Source organism: Salvelinus fontinalis, chromosome 20, assembly GCF_029448725.1.
Source record: "Salvelinus fontinalis isolate EN_2023a chromosome 20, ASM2944872v1, whole genome shotgun sequence".
NCBI lineage: Eukaryota > Metazoa > Chordata > Actinopteri > Salmoniformes > Salmonidae > Salvelinus > Salvelinus fontinalis.
In genome coordinates this window covers 17109892-17128659 of record NC_074684.1, presented here as the reverse complement: position 1 = coordinate 17128659, position 18768 = coordinate 17109892, and the positions used below count along the sequence as shown (strand labels likewise).

At 44.7% G+C, this 18768-nt stretch overlaps 1 protein-coding gene across 6 annotated transcripts in view; it reads left to right on the top strand.

Moving 5' to 3' along the window:
* The window catches only part of LOC129817415 (protein enabled homolog), a 152650-nt gene extending 135467 nt beyond the window's left edge, over window positions 1-17183 (top strand). For 4 of the 6 annotated variants that reach the window (XM_055872623.1, XM_055872621.1, XM_055872622.1 and 1 more), the window contains exons 6-14: window positions 1122-1862; window positions 3898-4208; window positions 5152-5309; window positions 6996-7044; window positions 7856-7913; window positions 8142-8208; window positions 13489-13567; window positions 13991-14048; window positions 14282-17183. In XM_055872623.1, coding sequence (XP_055728598.1) covers window positions 1122-1862; window positions 3898-4208; window positions 5152-5309; window positions 6996-7044; window positions 7856-7913; window positions 8142-8208; window positions 13489-13567; window positions 13991-14048; window positions 14282-14319 — 1559 coding nt within the window. In that variant the 3' untranslated portion in view covers window positions 14320-17183. The remainder of the gene's footprint in view (window positions 1-1121; window positions 1863-3897; window positions 4209-5151; window positions 5310-6995; window positions 7045-7855; window positions 7914-8141; window positions 8209-13488; window positions 13568-13990; window positions 14049-14281) is intronic. The other 2 variants (XM_055872624.1, XM_055872625.1) reach the window with 2 other exon arrangements.
* Window positions 17184-18768: the final 1585 nt, after the last annotated feature.

Sequence of the window (18768 nt, the reverse complement as noted above, 5' to 3'; positions counted from 1 at the left end):
TTGGGCAAGAGTAAGTCTTCTGGCTGGAGGAGTGTGTGTGTGTGGCTGCCACTGAGGGTCAGTGGAGCAGAATGAGGCCGGCACAAAGGATTAGCAGCATTGCCCCTCAGTCAACATATTGCATGAGTGGCCTCCGCTCTGGGCTAACTCTGGGGCTACGCTGGCTGGGGCCACAACAAAACAGAGCATGGATAATTCAGAGCATGCAGTCAGGCTCTGGCAGTGTGACCACCCAGCGAGACTACCCCCGCAATGGCTCACCTCACTAATTCTGTACTTTACATGAGAGATGAGAAGATACTACTGATGTGTGTGTTGATGAGAAACAGACTTTGTGATGGTATTTTTTGTTTTGTTTTGTAAGACAAGGAGCGAACTCCTTGTCATTTGAAAGAGGAGATTATGACTTGAAATCGTTCTGATAGAAACTAGGTAATGGTGAATGCAAGTAAGGGGTGATTGATTTAAACTGGAGTCACCCAAATATATTGAAGCGTTTTATTTATTTAGTTCATTTAGATTGTACTCGAGTCTGTGCACCATTTGCTTATTGTTAGAACAATTTACAAAACATGTCCAGATTGGTGTCATGTCTCAATTGTGGTTCTTTGATTTCTAAATGTATAGAATACAACTGTTCTGCTTGCTCAGTCCTGGTATGGAGCGGCTGGATGCAGCATGGACAGAGTTGAGTGACTGACCAGTGCTGTGTCTGGTGTGTGTTGATCCTATGAGTTTCACCAGAGGCTAATAAAGTGTTTGAAGTGGGCATCACTTGATTAGGCTTCATTCAATGAGCGGCCAAGCCAAGCGCTCCCGACTGAAAGTACTATGGTCTCTGTTTTTCTGCTGCCTCTCTATCCATGTGTACACATTGACGCATTGTTTACAGAGTGTGCCTAAGGTTCTGTCTCAACTGCTAACCTTGTGTACTAATAGTAGCATCCTTTCTGTCAGACAAGTATAGAAAAAAGAGATTTAGGTCTGTGCTGGTTTTTCCTGCTTCATTTGCCCCCTTCTCTCTGTTCTTTCTGTTTCTCCCCCTTTCTCTCTCTCCTCTCCTGTGTTCTTTCCCCCCTTGTGTGGCTGCACGGTGGCTGCTTCTCTCCTGTCCTGTTCAGCGTTTGAAAGTACCCTCTACACCCCTCCGCCTCCAGAGTACTCCTCCAAGACCTCCTCCACGTCTGTGTCTCCCACCACCCCCAACTACCCTCCGCCCACCCTGTCACCCTCCTCTGCAACACCCCCCACCCCGCCTCTACGTCACTCTGCCTCCCGATTTGCCACCTCACTAGGCTCCGCCTTCCACCCAGTCTTGCCCCACTACGCCACAGTCCCCAGGCGACAGCCCGTCCCTCCCACGCCCCCCACCCCGGCCCCAGCAACCCCCTCCAAGTCTTTGGTGTGGTCAGCAACAAACTTCAGCCCTCTGCCCCCCTCGCCCCCAGTCATGATCAGTAGCCCCCCGGGCAAAGCAACAGGCCCTCGCCCTGTCATTGCCATCCCAGTCCCCAGCCCCTTGTCACAGAAACCCCCCTCCCCCAATGGGCCTCCTATGTTCCCTGCCCCTTCACCGGTCACCATTGGCAACAGCAGCAACCCCACCCCGCCGCCCCCTCCCACCCCGCCGCCTCCTCCACCGCTGCCCCCTCTCTCCCTGTCCCTGTCCTGCCAGCAGTCGCCTGTTGTCTCCCCCATCGCTCCCCTTGTGTCCTCTCCCTCATCCCAGCCTGCTGTTGTCCCTTCTCCTTCCACAGCTCCCCCTGCCTCTGCTGACCTCTCTGTAAACCTCTCTGAGCTGGGAGACTCCTGCTCCTCGGCTCCAGAGGCCTTTCAGCCTGCAGACCCTCTGGCCCAGCAGGGTAAGGCCTCACTTCTCTCAGCCTCGCTCTCTACCTCCACTCACCCACTAACGGGGGGCCAGGGAGTAGCGGGCCTGCCCTAACCAGCTCGGCCCAGCACTGGGTGCCAATGCTGGCTGCAGCGGTGGATAGTGTGGCTCTAGGTCTGCTAGGTGCTTGTTAATCTGTGTTGGTCAGGTGTATGTCTGGCCTCTGTCAGCATACTCTCGCCATGTATGTCCATGCTATTGCTCGTGGTCTTGAGTTGCCTGGTGAACTGGTTTGAATGGTGTCTGGGCATGGCATGGCATGTATGTGTGCAAGTGTGCACTCACAGACAGGGGGCTCTGTTGCATCTAGCTATAGATCGCTGCAGCTATGTCTGGAGGGATCAATGTCTCTTTGTTTCTAATTTGCTTCTTGTTTTTTTTTTTATCACCTCAAACTATTATTTTTCTGCAATTCACCATTGTGATGACCTTAGTATGTTACCATGACTTTTCACCCTCACTTGTCATGTCAGTGTTGTGTTCATCAAGCCTACTGGACCTGGTGACCGTAGGCTTGTATACGTGATACAAAAGGGACTGATAGATGGAGACTCATTTCTGCTCTATCCTTGTTCACTTAGGGTTCTTGTCATGACACTACTGTACGTTTCAAGGGAACGGGAGGGATGCTGGTGCGGAGGAATTAACATAGATATTAGATGTATTTTGATTAGGAAATGACTGACTGAACCCGGGGGCAGTCTTTAGAGGGATTTTCACTGTCAGAAGCTATCCAGCAGCTGGAATCAATAATATTAAGATAATTTTTTCCCTCTCATAAATAGAATAGTTAGCATACACGTCTGTCCCCTCTGCATTTGGGGATCCAAATAAATTAATAACCTCTAACAACCATGTCAAATGAGGACAAGCTTTTTATTATTCTTCCTTACCCGGCCATTACATCTGATTACCTTATTAACTTTATGAGAAATAACATTTATTCAATAGTAGTTATCCACATTTGAAATCTTCCTGAAAACCATTGCGGTTTCAAAAGTTCAGATTTTATATAATTCAAACACTGCAGTAGCATTAATGAGACTATTTTGTAACATAATAGAGTTTTAACAAAGTACTGAGTAAAGGGTCTGAATACGGGGTCTGAATCAGTTTATAATACATTTGCAAAAATGTCTAAAACATTTTTTTTGATTTGTCATTATGGGGTATTGTGTGTAGATTTGAGGGAGAAACAAATCAATTTTAGAGTAAGGCTGTAAAGTAACAAAATGTGTGAAAAGTCAAGGGGTCTGAATACTTTCTGAATACACTGTGTATGTAGATGATTCAGTGCGACTATTTCTCCCACTTGGACTGACCCACCCGTGTTAGTGACCTCTGCCCTCCAGTCTCCTCTCTCATTGGCTGAAAGGAAACTGGTCACACTATAGAAATCCAGTTAAATTACTATTCTAATAATTAGTATTCGAATTCCTAATTCTATAGGTCACGCCCTCATTAACAGAAGCTCAATATGGGCACGTTCCATCATGGCTTATTGATCCAAACATCTGTCTGGGTTGAGGAATCACAATGATTTTCTACAAGCTACTTGTTACAGTTAATACATCTCTGTGGTTCCATGGTTCAGGGCTGCTCTTGCAGGCATATGCCGATATTGACCTAACTAAGGCTGCTAGACTTCCTGTGTCCAATGCATTTTCTGTCTTGTTTATGTGTTGGATGTCTCCATTTGCTTCATTCAAATGGATACATTTAGGCCATTGCCACAACTCACTGATATGCATGCATGTTGTATGACAAACAGCAAGGGGATGTTGGCGACTTTTTAAAGTCTAAAGTTTTAAAGTCTAAAGTTACCCAATAAATGGTCAAGCCTGATAATGTTAGTATTGATGCTGAATATAGTATGGGTACTTTAGGAAGCCTGAGTTTTGTGTGAGGATTAACTAAATAGGAGAGAACTCGTGACTCCTGCTCTTTCTGTGAGTCCTACATTTTGATACTGACTGTTTACTCTTCTCCCTCCTCCCCCCATACAGACACAGTGTTGACGCCGGTGCTGCCCACCCCCCCTCCCCCTCCCCCCCTCCCTCCCGGCTCCACTGTGACCCCCACAGCCTCTGCCCAACCAGGCCCTCCTCCCCCTCCCCCCTTACCCCCCACACTCACCCCTACCAGCGGTGGCCCCCCTCCCCCACCCGGACCCCCACCTTCCCTCGGTGGCCAGGCCCACCCTCCCCCTCCACCAGCCCCTCCCCTGCCGCCCGGCCTCTTCTCCCCCTCGGAGGACCGCCCCCTGTCCGGGCTGGCCGCTGCCCTCGCTGGAGCCAAGCTGCGTAAAGTGCCAAGGGTGAGAGGCCGACACGCACAGAACAGAAACACACCCACAAGTCCTTACCCTTACACAGACACCCACTGTTTGTCTCATACCATATCCTCACAGGCTTGTAATCTTGTCCAGCACCAGTCACACTTTATATCCCCTCTATTGGAAGTAGTGCTGAGCTATTAACTAACATTTCATCGTTTTTTTGGTTATTAAATCGACTTCTGTTCAATTACTTGAATTCCATTTAATTCACTTTTTTTGGTGAACCCAGCTCGCTGTTTCATTCACGAGAGAAATCTGAGAAATCAAGTCAATGTACACAACGATGAGAGGGACAGAGACAGTTTGAAAGTATACCTTATCTACTTTGAAGAACTAGTACAATTATTTTGTCAGACAGCTCTGCAGCATACTGTAGGCTACAGTATTTAGGCTGGCTAGCTAAATAGGACGACTGAAGACAGTACAGTGTGGGGAGCACAAAACGTTAGATGGTCTGGCTGGCTGACTGCTGCTGCCTGAGTAGAGATGAAATGATGACTTTGAGGAATGAAAAATCAAATAAAAACTAAGTAATATACAAAACTCTAATATATTTGATTATTTCATAGTAATTTCCCATTTTTCTATTGATATGGACCTGTCTACCTGACTGGTCCACATTTTGGCCTTTGGAATTTCCATTAAAATGCTCAAATCATTGTAATGTCATTATTTCGTAATATAAAAATATTGAAATAATTTTTTAAATAATCTAACAATAACCGAACCAACCTCAAAACACGAATTACTCAGCACTAATTGGGAGCTGCCACTCACTTCAGATACATTTAAATCATGTAGCCCATACTGTACTTCACGCTTTCATATGCCTCACTCCACCATACCTGACCCCCAGTTATGTGCCTCTGTAACATGGTCTACCACTACTTCTCTGACTCTGACCTTTCTCTCTATCCTTCAGAGTGATAGTGGTGGTGATGCGGCAGCTGCTCTGGCTGCAGCCATGGCTGGGGGCTTGCCTGGCACTACAGGGGCCAAACCTGGAGGGAACGGCCCTCTGGGAGGGGCACCTGGAGGAGGGGGGTTGATGGAGGAAATGAGCGCCCTCCTGGCCAGGAGGTAAACATTTTCAGATCAAATCAAAGTTTATTTGTCACGTGCGCCGAATACAACAGGTGTAGACCTTACAGTGAAATGCTTACTTACAGGCTCTAACCAATGGTGCGAGGAAAAAAGGTGTGTGTGTAAGTAAAGAAATAAAACAACAGTAAAAAGACATTTGAAAAAAAAGTAGCAAGGCTATATACTGCCTGTTAGTCAGGCTTATTGAGGTAGTATGTACATGTAGGTATCGTTAAAGTGACTATGCATATATGATGAACAGAGAGTAGCAGAAGTGTAAAAAGAGGGGTTGGCGGGTGGTGGGACACAGTGCAGATAGCCCGGTTAACCAATGTGCGGGCTCACTGGTTGCTCGGGCCAATTTAGGTAGTATGTACATGAATGTATAGTTACTGACTATGCATATAAGATAAACAGAGAGTAGCAGCAGCGTAAAATAGGGGGGGCACACAATGCAAATAGTCCGGGTAACCATTCGGTTACCTGTTCAGGAGTCTTATGGCTTGGGGGTAAAAACTGTTGAGAAGCCTTTTTGTCCTAGACTTGGCACTCCGGTACCGCTTGCCATGCGGTAGTAGAGAACAGTCTATGACTGGGGTGGCTGGGGTATTAGACAATTTTTACGGACTTCCTCTGACACCGCCAGGTGTAGAGGTCCTGGATGGCAGGCAGCTTTGCCCCAGTGATGTACTGGGCCGTACGCACTACCCTCTGAAGTGCCTTGCGGTCGGAGGCCGAGCAATTGCCGTACCAGGCAGTGATGCAACTGGTCAGGATGCTCTCGATGTTGCAGCTGTAGAACCTGTTGAGGATCTCAGGACCCATGCCAGATCTTTTTAGTTTCCTGAGGGTGAAAAGGCTTTTTCATGCCCTCTTCACGACTGTCTTGGTGTGCTTGGACCAATCTAGTTTGTTGATGCGGACACCAAGGAATTTGAAGCTCTCAACCTGCTCCACTACAACCCCGTCGATGAGAATGGGGACGTGCTCAGTGCTCCTTTTCCTGTAGTCCACAATCATCTCCTTAGTCTAGGTTACGTTGAGTTATTCTGGCACCACCCGGCCAGGTCTCTGACCTCCTCCCTATAGGCTGTCTCGTCATTGTCGGTGATCAGGCCTACCACTGTTGTGTCGTCAGCAAACTTAATGATGGTGTTGGAGTCGTGCCTGGCCATGCAGTCGTGGGTGAACAGGGAGTACAGGAGGGGACTGAGCACGCACTCCTGTGGAGCTCCAGTGTTGAGGATCAGCGTGGCAGATGTGTTACTACCTACCCTCACCACCTGGGGGCGGCCTGTCAGGAAGTCCAGGATCCAGTTGCAGAGGGAGGTGTTTAGTCCCAGGATCCTTAGCTTGGTGATGAGCTTTGAGGGTACTATGGTGTTGAACGCTGAGCTGTAGTCAATGAACAGCATTCTCACATAGGTGTTCCTTTTGTCCACTACATTCACATTTGAAACATGGAGAGAGGAGGGATACAGCATGTTTGGGTGGGCTTGAGGTCCAAATGTTTCCTGTCAATATATATATTTTCATTGAGTGCCATATCATTGCAGATCATGTACAGTAGCTGTTAGTACCACGTTAGCCAAACATTATTTAAAAGTAATTTGGTGTGAGAATATTTTTTTTTGACATACAATATAACATGTTATAACTTTAATATTTTGTGGTGTTTTTCAGGAGAAGAATTGCAGAGAAGGGATCATCGCCTGAGCCGGAGCAGAGAGCTGTGAGTATGACAGATAAACAGAGGCCAGGGAAAGTTCATCTCTATATCCTGCCTGACAGTATCTATCTAGTCTACCCATCTATAATTCAGTAGCCTGGTGTTTGTATTCTGTATCCATCCCTTTTGGATGTCTTTGGAGCTTCATATGTTTCTCTTTGAGGGTCATTGGTGGCATTAAAGAGGATCAATGGATCTCCCTCAGTGGATTATTAACTAAATGCCTGGTCACTTTTTTTTTTATTTTTTTTTTTATATATTTTTTTTTAATCCCATTTTCTCCCCAATTTTTTCGTGGTATCCAATCGCTAGTAATTACTACCTTGTCTCATCGCTACAACTCCCGTACGGGCTCGGGAGAGACGAAGGTCGAAAGCCATGCGTCCTCCGAAGCACAACCCAACCAGCCGTACTGCTTCTTAACACAGCGCGCCTCCAACCCGGAAGCCAGCCGCACCAATGTGTCGGAGGAAACACCGTGTACCTGGCCCCCTTGGCTGGCGCGCACTGCGCCCGGCCCGCCACAGGAGTCGCTGGAGCGCGATGAGACAAGGATATCCCTACCGGCCAAACCCTCCCTACCCCGGACGACGCTATGCCAATTGTGCGTCGCCCCACGGACCTCCCGGTCGCGGCCGGCTGCGACAGAGCCTGGGCGCGAACCCAGAGACTCTGGTGGCGCAGTTAGCACTGCGATGCAGTGCCCTAGACCACTGCGTCACCCGGGAGGCCCCTCTGGTCACATTTCTGATCATCTGAAGCTGCCTGACCTATAACTTCTGACCTTTGAACTCACTGTGCTTCTCTCCAATAGGACGACGGCGGTAGCGAGGGCACCACGACTCCTAAAGTGTCTGCCTGTAGCACACCAGGCGAGTGGGGTACAGTAAACAGTACAGGACTGTAGTGGTCAGAGATACACAGGACCAGAACAGAAACATGCACCTTTCACATTCAGACCACCAGGATCCTAATCCGTGTTGGCCAGCAGTTAATGTAGTTTGGCAGATTTGTTCAGTCAGTATTTTTTTGTCTTCTGATGAAGTGGTTGTTATATCAGTGTAATATCTCTAATGCTTTTGTGTTTCTCTCCTCCGCAGACATGCCCAGGAAACCATGGGAGAGGACTAACACTATGAATGGTAGCAAATCCCCAGTCATTGGAAGGTAAGTACCAGCATTCCATAAATGTGCTTAGATTTCATGTACAAACGGTAATACATTTTTAGTCTCTGAGTCTAAACACATTATTGGGTCAAGCACAACTAAGTCAAAATATCCACTGCCTGTCTGAATCATTGACTGCCTCTGCATTGCCGCTCATTATCATGTAACTGGAGAGAAGGAGCACAGAGGGTAGCAGAGCATGGCTCACTGCTGGTGTCCGACCCCTGGGCTTGCTGGTTCATGGCTGGTTAATAACATGACTAAAGCACAGGGTTGCTGCTTACCACTAGGCTACCGCTAGCATGGCTGTCTGTATCAAATCAAATTTTAATTGTTGCATGCGCCGAATACAACAGGTGTAGACCTTACAGTGAAATGCTTACTTATAAGCCGTTAACCAACAATGCAGTTTTAAGAAAAATTCCCCCCAAAATTAAAAAATTTAAGTAACAAATAATTAGAGAGCAGCAGTAAAATAACAATAGTGAGGCTATATACAGGGGGTACCGGTACTGAGTCAATGTGCGGGGGCACTGGTTAGTTGAGGTAATATGTACATGTAGGTAGAGTCATTAAGGTGACTATGCATAGATAATAAACAGAGCAGCAGCAGTGTGAAGGGGGGGGGCAATGCAAATAATCATTGATTAGATGTTCAGGAGTCTTATGGCTTGGAGGTAGCTGTTTAGAAGCCTCTTAGACCTAGACTTGGCGCTCCACAGTACATCTTGCCATGTGGTAGCAGAGAGAACAGTCTACGACTAGGGTGGCAGGAGTACAATTTTTAGGTTCTTCCTCTGACACTGCTTGGTATAGAGGTCCTGGATGGCAGGAAGCTTGGCCCCAGTGATGTACTGGGCCGTACTCACTACCCTCTGTAGTGCCTTGTGGTTGGAGCCCGAGCAGTTGCCCTACCAGGCAGTGATGCAACCAGTCAGGATGCTCTCAATAGTGCAGCTGTAGAACCTCTTGAGGATCTGAGGACCCATGCCAAATCTTTTTAGTTTCCTGAGGGGGAATAGGCTTTGTCGTGCCCTCTTCACGACTGTCTTGGTGTGCTTGGACCATGTTAGTTTTTTAGTGATGTGGACGCCAAGGATCTTGAAGCTCTCAACCTGCTCCACAACAGCCCTGTCAATGAGAATGGGGGCGTGCTTGTTCCTCCTTTTCCTGTAGTCCACAATCATCTCCTTAGTCTTGATCACGTTGAGGGAGAGGTTGTCCTTGCACCACACGGCCAAGTCTCTGACCTCCTCCCTATAGGTGGTCTCGTCGTTGTCGGTGATCAGGCCTACCACGGTTGTCATCAGCAAACTTAATGATGGTGTTGGAGTTGTGCCTGGCCATGAGTGAACAGGGACTACAGGAGGAGACTGAGCACGCACCCCTGAGGGGCCCCCGTGTTGAGTATAAGCGTGGCGAATGTGTTGTTACCTACCCTTACCAACTGGGGGTGGCCCATCAGGAAGTTCAGGATCCAGTTGCAGAGGGAGGTGTTGAGTCACAGGGTCCTAAGCTTAGTTATGAGCTTTGACGGTGTTGAACGCTGAGCTGTAGTCAATGAGTAGCATTCTCACATAAGTGTTCCTTTTGTCCAGGTGTGAAAGTGCAGTGTGGAGTGCAATAGAGATTGCATCATCTGTGGATCTGTTGGGGAGGTATGCAAATTGAAGTGGGTGTAGGGTTTCTGGGATAATGGTGTTGATGTGAGCCATGACCAGACATGAGTGCTATGGGTCGGTGTCATTTAGGCAGGTTACCTTAGTGTTCTTGGGCACAGGGACTACGGTGGTCTGCTTGAAACATTTTGGTATTACAGACTCAGACAGGGAGAGGTTGAAGATGTCAGTGAAGACACTTGCCAGTTGGTCAGCACATGCTCGGCGTACACGTCCTGGTAATCTGTCTGGCCCTGCGGCTTTGTGAATGTTGACCTGTTTAAAGGTCTTACTCTCATCGGCTACGGCGAGCGTGATCACACAGTCATCCGGAACAGCTGATGCTCTCATACATGCTTCAGTGTTTCTTGCCTCGACGAGTGCTTAGAAGTAATTTAGCTCGTCTAATAGGCTCGCGTCACTGGGTTAGCTCGCGGCTGTGCTTCCTTTTATAGTCTGTAATGGTTTGCAAGCCCTGCCACATCCGACGAGTGTCTGCGCCAATGTAGTACTATTCAATCTTAGTCCTGTATTGACGCTTTGTCTGTTTGATGGTTCATCGGAGGGCATAGCGGGATTTCTTATCAGCTTCCGGGTTAGAGGCCTGCTCCTTGAAAGTGGCATCTCTACTCTTTAGCTCAGTGCGGATGTTGCCTGTAATCCATGGCTTCTGGTTGGAGTATGTATGTACAGTCACTGTGGGGATGATGTCATCGATGCACTTATTGATAAAGCCAGTAACTGATGTGGTGTACTCCAATGCCATCGGAAGAATCCCGGAACAAATTCCAGTCTGTGCTAGCAAAACAGTCCTGTAGCTTAGCATCTGCTTCATCTGATAACTTTTTATTGACCGAGTCACTGGTGCTGCCTGCACTATTTTTTGCTTGTAAGCAGGATTCAGTAGGATAGAATTATGGCCAGATTTGCCAAATGGAGGGTGAGGGAGAGCTTTGTACGCATCTCTTTGTGTGGAGTTATCTTTTTTATATATATATATTTTCCCTCTGGTTGCACATTTAACATGCTGGTAGAAATGAGGTAAAACTGATTTAAGTGCATTAAAGTCCCCGGCCACTAGGAGCGCCGTATACAGCTCGTTGAGTATGGTCTTAGTGCCGCATCGGTTTGTAGTGGTAAATAGACCGCTACGAAGAATATAGATGAAAAGTGAGTGTTCCTGAGATGTGTCAATGAAAGACCCAAATTCCAGGTTCTAATTCCAGGGCTCTAAATGGCGGTTTGTCGGTGAGAACGTGTTCCTGGAAATGCACCTCCAGCTTCCATGTGCAAGACAGAATGCTGACTGCCTCCACCACAAGTCCTTTTTTGTTTTAATTCGCTGAGAATGTGAGATGTTTTTTAGAACTTCCTTTAAAGTCAGTTGGTGTTGCATTTTAGCGTATTAATGCGAAAAGTTTCAGACAATTAACAGATCCCTAGAAAATTCCTATTACAATGCTTTATCATTGTAAAGTTAACTTAAAACAAAGTCAATATATCATCAATAGCAGTTGTTTTTCCATATGCCCTGACAGCTATACTCAGTGTGTTCTCTGTAGCCTGTAGATTTAGTTTGGGTTGGTTTAGGGAGGGGGGCTACAGGACAGGCCTTCTAAGAGCTGTAGTCTCTCTCTCACGGATTTCACTCACCGTGTAGAAATCTGATGGGTTCTGATCTCGTAAACAGGTATACAGGCCTGTAGAGTGATAATTCTCCCTTTTTGCTCATTTTGTGTCATTTGCTGTGATCGAAGTGGAAGTGATATTTTGGGGGTGTTGGGTTAGTGCCTTGTAATTCCCACATATTGTATCTCTGTTTTGCCAGCAAAGTAATCACCAGACTATTAATGAATTCCACATATATACATTGGTTTATTCTTGTTTTAAAATAAGCAATCTATAGGTCTGTCATGTTACGTTTCCAGTTGCTTTACAATCTTTGTTTTACTGTCCATCTCTCCTACAGTGCCTATTTTGCTAAATTCTTGTCAAAGGGAATCCCTGGAACACGTCACAAAGAGCCCACTACTCACATGTACACACAGACTCAACACACTCTGTGGCTGTGTGCTACTGTATAGTGAGGAAGCTAGAGGAGACATCACCCCGCCCAGTGCTGTTAATATTCACTTCCGTGCCAATTGTGTTCCAGACGCACCCAATAGATAAGGCCACACAGCCCTGCATTGGCATCCTACATTTCTCTCACATAAACTGGCCTTAGTATCTGACCTATAGAGGAGGACAGAGAGACCACGAGAGCAAATACACAAACATGCAAAAGGACAACTATTGAGAATTGTTACACTTCCCCTCTTGTCTTCCACTTCCTCTCTGACAAGCTTTTGGCTGTTCACGGAGTTAATTTCTTCACTGATTTCACACTCAGTTTCCTTAGTTCCCTTGAATCATTCCTGTAGTTGTAGACCATGGTGATCACCTTGTTTGCAACAGTGTCCTGTCCCAGCTGATCCAATGGCAGAGAAGCATGGCTGTGTGTGACTGCTGAATTGTGTGTGCATGCTGTAACTACAGCGGCCTGTTTCTGAACTCTGGCTCCCAAAGTCAACTTGATTGTGTTTAAATCTGGCTAAACTACCCAATGTCAGCTGTGTGTTTCCTTCCTATTAGTTGGCGTGTGAACTCGTATGGTTGGTGTGTGTAGCATGTGTATTGGGCTGGCTTTACCTAAGGCAGGGATGGGCAACTGGCGGCCCCCCATTTAAAGGCCCTCCGATCAATTCCCTTGTTATGTCAGTCACTGATGGTCACTCAATTAGCCCATTTCAGCTAACATAATTCTTTTACATTTAATTACAGCCCCTCGTGATGAGTTCAGATTTTTTGTGGCTAGAATGATACGAAAAGCAAGGGCCTAACATTAAATCTGACCAGAAATTGTCTTACACAATATAGATTATGAAATTTCAAAGTGGCTCATCCCTGACCTAAGGCATTAAGCTATTCTATTTGTGATTCCAGTCATAGGACTCTACAGTTTCCAGTTAATTTACTGGTTCACGTTGCCTAAATCTAGATTCAGTTTGCTCTGAGCATAATGATGCTTGAACTAACTAGGTTCATGAAGGAGCCTCATACTGTATGTGGGCAGCCAAATTGTTAGGTACCCTGTCAAATAGGCTCAGTTGTTTACCACTAGTGTCATATCAATGCTGACAAATGGATATGAAATGGCCTGAAAATAATTGTGGTACTCTTTTGCTCTACATTGCCATATTTGTGTATCAGTTTCCAAATTCTGAATTTAAAATAATAATGTTGGTGTATAATGACAGTTTGTTTTGTGCATTTAAGTCTAACTTCCAAGGTTTCCTGTTGTGTTTTGATATCAAACCGTCAATTTGAATCAATTTGAAATCTCAGATGTCCTCCTTTGGGGTTTCAATGCACTTTCTTTCAACTTGTTTATGTTATAGTTGCACATTTTTTTTAAAAGAGTGATTGAAGTGTCTGAGGACTGAATGCAGAGGAGAATGATCTAGCTACAGTCCTGCACTTCGCTGTCTTGTTTTCCTCCAAGAGGGACTTCTGAAGGCCCCCTTGACAATAGCCCCAGTTTAGGTATACTACTCTAACTTTTTCTGTTTCTCGTCTACAGACCAAAACCCACACCGACTGGATCCCTAAGTGCCAACGGGGTGCCAACAGAAGGTCTCGACTACGACAGATTGAAACAGGTATTCAGAGGAGACAAGTAAAAAATGACCGACTTGCTGTTTGCTGCCAGTACACTGGAGCTGTTGTATTTTACACAGCATACTAAAGAGCCCTGAGAGGGTGTGCCCAATGACGGTGTCCTGTGCTGGGGCAATCCCGCCCTTCTCCCCTATGAATGAGCCTGTTAGATAAGTGTAGATTCTTCATATACCCTCCCTATCTGTGCACACAGCAGCAGCCTCAGTCAGAGCAGTAACACAGAGGAGTGACACTATGGGCTTGCTAAAACTCATTCAGCTCTCTGGGACAGTATCGCTCATTGATGCTATGCTCACTGTTTTCCCCCATCTCACATGTCCAAAGAACCTGAAGTTTGATACAAGTTACTTGTTTTTCCACTGTTTTTTGTCTCTAATCTTCTCCTTCCAACCTTGTATTTTCAGGACATTCTGGACGAGATGAGGAAGGAGTTATCAAAACTGAAAGAGGAACTCATTGATGGTAACTGATTGCTTGATAAACCTTATGCACATACTGCTCTGTAGTATGTGACAGGGTGTGAAACAAGTTCCTCAAAGCACAGGGCTGAGAAGAAGTCCTTACGCTTACGAGGCCTGCTGTACCTTTGTCATCAGAGAATTAGCATCAAACCATTCAAGCCGCTGCTAAGATCATATCACAGCAAAGACAGCACAAAACACAATATAACTGACATGTTGTTTGTCTGTCCACAGCCATCAGAGAGGAGCTGGGCAAGTCGAACACTGTGTAGAAGGATCTCACCTCCCTGTAAATTACACCTATTACCGGACAACTGAGACAGGTCAACTTCAGATAGGACAATATTATAAAGAAACAAACAAGGAAAAAAGTTTAAAAAGGTGGCGATGATGATGACAATAACCGAATTAATACAGCAGACAGAGTTTGTGGGCGGAGCATCGTAAGGCACACAACAGGGGACGAGGGAGTGCGGGAGGCGTGTAGCATGGAAGCACTGCTGGCGTCCATCTTGTGAAGCCTGGCCGTTGCTGCCATTTTCCCGCAGCCTCACCTGGAGGACAGGACACAGTCATGAAGAGAATTGACTGTCATTATGCAAAGATTTCTCTCTTTGTCGGTAACACAAGAAAACAAGGAAAATCAACAAATAGAAAACTAACTATATTGAACTGTATACTGTATTAACCATTGAAGTGTGAGAAGTCAGACAGCGGTCACACTAAGATTTGGAACGGTTGGTGCGCACTTGTGATTTCAAAGCAAAAAGGCACGTTTAGTGGGCGAGTTAAGTTTGGAGGCAGGAGGGGAGGGAAAGGGAAGTAGGACTCAGTTTCCCATAGGGCCATAGGAGGGAGCCTCTTGTTGTGAATGAGGGACTGGTGGACTTGGTATTGTCTACTGCTGCAGGACTCTGTAATGCTTGTCTTCCTCAAATACTATTTTAACCTGAATATGTACAAAAGAAGAAAAAATGATATCTACAAGTCTATCAATTGTCTGTTTTAATGTAAACCATGGCCATATCAAGTAGCTTAATCAAATAGTTTCAAGATGGTCTGTCTTTTGGTCTGTTTGGCTTAATATCCGAATATCATCATCTTCTTTTTTCTATAGAAATGATCGCTGTAACAAGCTACTGTACTGCATTTCTTCTCACTGTTTCTGTGTGTTGCAGGCTGATGAGACGGTCACAAAGGGTACATGCCTTTCTACAGTCAATCTTTGTAGCTCTTTACCAAACAACCTCTGTCAATTAGTGACGGTTAATACTGCTAAAATCACCATGACCAGATCTGGAGATGGAGCTATTTGAAATCTCTGTACTGTTATTATGAACTGAACCTTTTTTCCTCTCCCTCTCATTTTCTGTCAAATGTTTGGTGCATGTACGATGAGACTGCCAAGAAGTTGCATTATTGTCCGTCAGTTTATAAGCAATAAGTGTAGCATCTGAGTTAAATTTCCCCCACATGTTTTCTTTAAAATGTTCCTGTTCTTTTAACTCCACTCCAGCGCCCTGTTGAGGATGTGACAGTGATTCTGTACCTCCTTCTGTTCACTACTGTACATCCACCAAATAGATTCTGAACTGTTCTGAAACAAATGGGTAGAGAATAGATGAGATGGACAGACCCCCTCTGTTTATAGCCATAATGTACTTAATTTACTGAGGTACGTCATTCATTTTTCAATTCATGGTACTCATGGTATTTTGCATTTAAAAAATGCATAAGATAGTAATGAAAAAGACATGAGGGACACCCCATAAATGAGTTTGTCGGCATGACATATCCGCATCCATGCTTGTGCCATTCAGTGTTTTACCTGTGCTTAATTATTTGTAGCATTTTTGTTTGCCTTTATTTCCTCTCCTATAATATGAAGTTCTGATAATGGCATACTTCTTTCGCCCTTTGATTGACTTTGTTCATATGGGAATGGCTACTTTTAATTGAAAATGTTTCCTTTTCAAAACAATTTTTTTTTGATTTCCTAAAAATCTCGATGTACAATCAACTGAGAGAAGGTCAAACTGAGGTCAACCTGAGACTAGTGTAAAACAGCGCTGTCTTCACTCCCCTTGTGAGTGTTTTGCTCAAACACAAATTATTTCATTCTCATCTCTGAATCAAAGCATTGGAAGTTTGTACAGAAGAGTGTTTACAGCATCGATTGCACTTTATAAACCCATAGAAATTCATGATGCTATGATGAACCTGCTTACAGATGCAGCCATCGCCAAGAGTGTGTCTATCACACCAAAGGTTTCAGCTACAATCTCCTCCTACACACGTCACGCTCTACTGAGTCGCCTTTTGTTTCATCATTGTCAAGAGAAAGGGAGATATCTATATATCGAGTCCTTTGGATTGGGGAGTGAAACATTCTAATTAAGGATCATTCATATCTTCATGGATAATTCTGTTTGTGATCTTCATGGTTTGTGCCTTGTTCTGAATTTACATTTAATATGTCAAGATTTAAAAAAGACTAGTAATAATTCTAGGAACTGTCATAATCTCACACATGATCATTGTTTAGTTTTTTTGCATCCTGGTATAGTTAATTTAATGGGAGAATGAAGTTATGTTACAAAGTACAATCGAACCCAAGAAGTGGTGTATTTTCCTCATGCCATTTGTATGTTACAGAGCAGTTTGTTACATGGTTTAGGTTCTTGGCGCTTGGGAAATCTCAAAATGTATATATCATCTACAGCAGTGGAGGCTGCTGAGGGGAGGACGGCTCATGTCTGAAACAGAGCGACTGGAATGGCATCAAACCATGTGTTTGGTGTATTTGATACCATTCCACCAATTCCGCTCCAGTTATTACCACAAGCCCATCCTCCCCAATTAAGGTGCCACCAACCTCCTGTGCTCTACAGTTACATTTTTGTCCCCAAAATCAGATTTTTCCATCTACTGAGGGAACCGAAGCTGGTGGACATATTAAGAATGTTCATGAGAAATTCAACGGAATGTCTCTGAAATGAAGTTATCAGCTTCCTTTATTCTTTTATCATTCACATTGTACCATACCGTTCTCATATTAATTAGAATTTTCTTACATGCTAACATTGTTTGAGCAAATGAAATAAAATAAAAAATGCAATACATGATTAAAAAGTAACTTTGTTTTGTGTGGTGTTCAATTGATGTAGTTTCAATAACTCATTAACTTTTTAATCTGGATATTTCTCTCCTGCTGTGGGACAAAATGTGATCCACAGGAGCCCTGAGACTGAAGAGTTACGAGCCATACATGTACTTGTGCTGCATCAGCAGTTTCTCTCACAGAGCTCTCAGCCTTTGAATATAACTTGTTTATCTGCAACAAAGAGAATGTGTGGGAGATCATACCCGTTTTACATGCAGGGCATTCATCAAATATTCAAATGCTTGAAAACAATAATTCAGCAGAAATACTGAAATTGAGCTTAGGTGAAAATCTTGTCCTTTTCTCATAGTGATTTATAAGCCTTGCGTTTTACTCGTTATCTGTGTTGAATGCTTTTACAGATGTTGGGTATAAAGAGGTCATTACTGTATAGGAATTTGTCATAAGACTACTTGCTATAGAACTGTCCCCTCATGAGTCAGTCACTGCCTCAGCCACTTGTTCCTTAAGTAGGTCTAGGGAATTCCCAGCAGGCCTATTCTTAGTAGCAGACCAATCACATTGTGTTACATTACCCCTTATTTCACACCCCACTAGCAGTGAATGTATCAGCGCCTCGGGTTTCGCGCTCTTCTACAGACACAGGTTAGCTGAGGCGAACAGGAAGAGGCAGGACTAACTGAAAATGAAGCCGAGAAATCTCTTAAGACTGTTGCACAAGCTATTTTTAACCCCCCACACAGTTGCTGTCTGAACCCAAGCCTATGTCCATTGCAAAACGAGGCCGATCATCTGCTTCTGGTCTTGCAGCTTTTTACAGGGGTAACAAGATCTCACAGTGGGAGTCAACTACTGTGTGCAGTTGTTTGCAACATAATGAACAGTAGAAAGATGTTTCCTGGAGGAGGGTCTGAGAAGTCTGCCAGTCCATTTGCAGTTCATTTGTATCGGAGTAGAGAAAAGGCTCTGCAGGGGCGGAAACTGCTGTAAGACAGGAAGATCGACTAAGCGGCTGTTTGACTTCATGACCTCATGACCTCAGAGAGCGGGCGGAGAAAACGCTGTAATTGGACTGTAGAGATTGTTTGAATTTTTAAAATATTTGTTTTATTTCCTTCCGTTGTCATGAAATGACTGTGTGAACTTTGAATTGTGACATCTGTTTTGACTTTACATGCACAGTTATAACTGATTGCTGAGAGAAGATATGTTTCATTATAATATTCCTTCATAATCCTATGTTTTTAATATTTCTTCGCAATGTCTCAGACTCGTTGAATGTAGTTTTGTAATCTCCCTCTAAGCCTATAAAGCAACATCCCATTGAATTGCACAATGTGAGGTCACACCAATGTGTTGAAGATAAATCAGAGCTTCATAGAGGGGATGGCATAGCACCATGTTACAGCTGGTTTGTAATGTTGAAAGCAACTCCTGCAACAAGATGTTGTGAACATCTAATATATACCTGACATTTGGTAGATAGTGTCACTGGTTCTGCACTATTTTCAGCTTCAGTCAAATTAATTAACAATTAAGAGTCAATCTCTAATGAGGTCTAGAACGCATGAGCACTTTAGAATTTTAGAAAGTGGAA